Source organism: Morus notabilis, unplaced genomic scaffold (genome assembly GCF_000414095.1).
Source record: "Morus notabilis unplaced genomic scaffold, ASM41409v2 C11477343, whole genome shotgun sequence".
Classification (NCBI taxonomy): domain Eukaryota; kingdom Viridiplantae; phylum Streptophyta; class Magnoliopsida; order Rosales; family Moraceae; genus Morus; species Morus notabilis.
Genome location: NW_010387584.1, coordinates 1 through 3,050, shown reverse-complemented (window position 1 = coordinate 3,050; position 3,050 = coordinate 1). Strand labels below are relative to the sequence as shown.

The following is a 3,050-nucleotide window of genomic DNA, read 5'->3' as shown; positions in this document are numbered from 1 at the left end:
AAAACAAAAAAACATTGGTAATTAAGATGATGTTTGAGTTGCCTGAGAAACAGCACGTTTTTTTTTTCCCTCGAGATGTACCGTTTACTGTATTACTTGTTAAGAAAACAAATGACTTCGCTTCTTATATATAATGCTTAAAAACCATTAACTTATCCAGTGCCATTTTCCACCTTCTGCCAAGAATTACTTCTAAGCTTAATGTATTGAAAAAGGTAGCTCAATGCATTTGATGTTCACCGTGGCTTCATTTTGAGAAATTTAAAAGAAATAACATCTTATAACGTGCGTGTGAGTAAGTTCTAAGACTCTTTAGGGGGGAAAAAAAAGGTTTTAAAACTCTAACATTGGGGCAGACTAATGCATATTTCGACAAAAAAATAAGAGATATATTGGTAGAATGTTAGATTTCCAGAATTCAGTGAAGTAAAGAAATTTCGTGTCAACACAACACATTGTAATGTACTTTGAATGGTGTATGTGTATTGTATCTCAACATAAGATTTTCCAAACACGTCTTTACTGCAAGATTTGCTTTGGTTCTCCTCCTTTGTAGATTGTCGGTCTCTTATCCCCTGTTAAGACTTTCATTAAGATTTTCTACATCTCAACAACAGAATACTAGTCACCAAAGTAATGTTTTTAAGCGTTCTTAGACATTGTTGCCTCCAATCTCCATCTTGCATTCATTTATAAGTCAATTTTACTGCCAAAAGTGGCAAAATCTGGAAATAGGGTAATGCTTCTAACCCTCCCACTTTATTGCCGTGTATGTAAGAAAGATGCTTGCCTTAGGCCAAAATCAAAAGGGTAAAATTTCAGAGCTACAGTTCGATGATCCTATAAAGCATTAGGTCAGGTCTCTTCCAGGATATCCGATAAAGTTGGAATGATACCGGGATAAAGCTTAGGCCGGCAGGCATGTTTTGATATATGTTGTAACATCACTTTACACCATATGCCATTTGTGCAGATTGCTGAATGCTGTATTAGATTAACTAAAAGTCGCTCCTCAAACAGCGCCAGTAAGCATGTGAAGGAATTTTAACCGCTTCACCAATAATCTTTGCAAGAACATGAACCTTCTTTGAATCTATGAAATCGTGCTCGATCCCGCACAATAATTTCCCGACTAAAAATCGTTGATATGAGTTTGATCACCACATGACAATCCTCACAAATCCTAAGGTTCTTAATCACTTGAATAGGAGCCCCCTCACTTGTGCTAATCAAACCAAATGCTACAGCCAACTTCTCACTATGATAACACAAAGCATTCTCCTTATCCTCCTCGCCTATATCATGCAGCACGACCTTCGTTTTGGCTTCATATCCATACGATTTCAATTTGGACTTGATCTCATCAAGCTTAGCATAAATCTCACGCCATTTTGCATGGCTTTGGTCACCATTTACAAACTTGTGAATTACACCATCCACTTCCATGTAGCTAAAGCCCGGTATCTTCTTTACATCCCTTTTTTTCATAGCCTCTCTAACCCTCCTTACATCATCCCATCTCTCATGAGCTGCATATACATTCGATAACAAAACGAAATCCCCACAGCTGTTAGATCCCATCTCCATAAGCTTACGTGATGCGATTTCTGCCATTTCCACATCCCCATAAGTCTTGCTAGCACCAAGCAAACTTTGCCAGAGCACCACATCAGGAACCATAGGCATAGAACTTATCATCTTATAAGCTTCTTCGACCCTCCCTGCCCGACCCAACAAATCAACCACACTTCCGAAATGCTTAACATTTGGCACCAAACAGGACCCCACCATCGAATCGAACAGCCTAACACCTTCATCCACTAGCCCAGCATGATTGCAGGCACACAGCGCACCAAGATAGGACACGGCGTCGGGTTCCAGCCCCGCCTCCCTCATTTGTCCAAATATCTCAAGTGCTTTACTTGCTTCTCCGTGCAAAGCAAATGCCATTATCATCGTATTCCACGTCACAAGACTCTTCCCGCACCTCATACTCCGAAACACCCCAAATGCTTTCTCCACAAAGCCACATTTCGCGTACATATCAATAACAGCATTGCAAACTATCACACTCATGTCCAGCCTCTCCTCCATCACGTAATCATGAATCTTCTCACCTTCTCTGAAAGCTCCCAACTGCGAGCATGCCGAGAGCCCACCAAGAACTGTGACCTCATTAGGTCTCAGACCCTCTTCCTCTCTCAGCCTCCTAAACAAATCCAAAGCCTCTCCGGGCCGACTCCCCTGCGCCAACCCCGCAATCAACGCGTTCCACGCGGCGATATCTCTCCTAGGCATTTCATCAAACACATTGCGTGCACACTCCAAATCCCCGACTTTCGCATACACATCAAGCAGAGTCGTCATCAACAACACGTCCGCTCCGACCCCAAGTCGGACAACCCGCGAATGGATCTCCCGGGCCTCGAAGCCGGCGAGCGCGCGGGCGCAGGCCTGGAGGGCGAAGGAGCAGGTGAGGGCGTCGGCCTTCTGGGGCGCGCGGGACATGTCCCTGAACCATGAGATGGCGCGGGTGGGGTTGGGGCTGCGGGCGAGGCCACGGACGAGGGCGTTCCAGGCGTTGGTGGATGGAGTGGTGGGGAGGCGGCGGAAGAGAAGGGCGGCGTAGGAGAGGTCGGCGGAGGGGGAATGGGAGCAGAGGTCGAGGAGCTTGGCGGCGGCGGAGGGGGAGGAGTGGAGTTGTCCGGAGGTTAGGAGGTGGGAATGAAGCTGCTTTATTTGGCAGAAGGAGCGGCATTTGTGTAGCAAGATGTCTAAGTAGTAGTAGGCCAATGCCATTCCATGGGAGTGTTTGTTTCCTTCTACTCTCAAAATTTGGCACAATAAAGTTAGCACAGAGAAATTTTCTCACTTGGATTCGACTTTTGATATTTCAAGTTTTTTACCCAGTTTTTTCTTATGATTTTCAATTGTGCCCCCTCTCAATATTTTTTTACATTTCAAGTTTCGTATACCATTCATTTCACCGTTTTGAGTTTAAAATTTGAGTTTTACTATAATAAAAAGCTCTCAAAAAGAGTCACAACTAA

At 44.1% G+C, this 3,050-nt stretch overlaps 1 protein-coding gene across 1 annotated transcript; it reads right to left on the bottom strand.

Annotated features, from left to right (window-relative positions):
• Positions 1-478: 478 nt before the first annotated feature.
• LOC21384028 (pentatricopeptide repeat-containing protein At1g34160) lies at positions 479-2,832 on the bottom strand. The gene has a single exon (XM_010114927.2). The coding sequence runs from the start codon at positions 2,797-2,799 to the stop codon at positions 1,054-1,056; it is 1,746 nt and encodes a 581-aa protein (XP_010113229.1). The 5' UTR covers positions 2,800-2,832; the 3' UTR covers positions 479-1,053.
• Between the last annotated feature and the right edge of the window lie 218 nt (positions 2,833-3,050).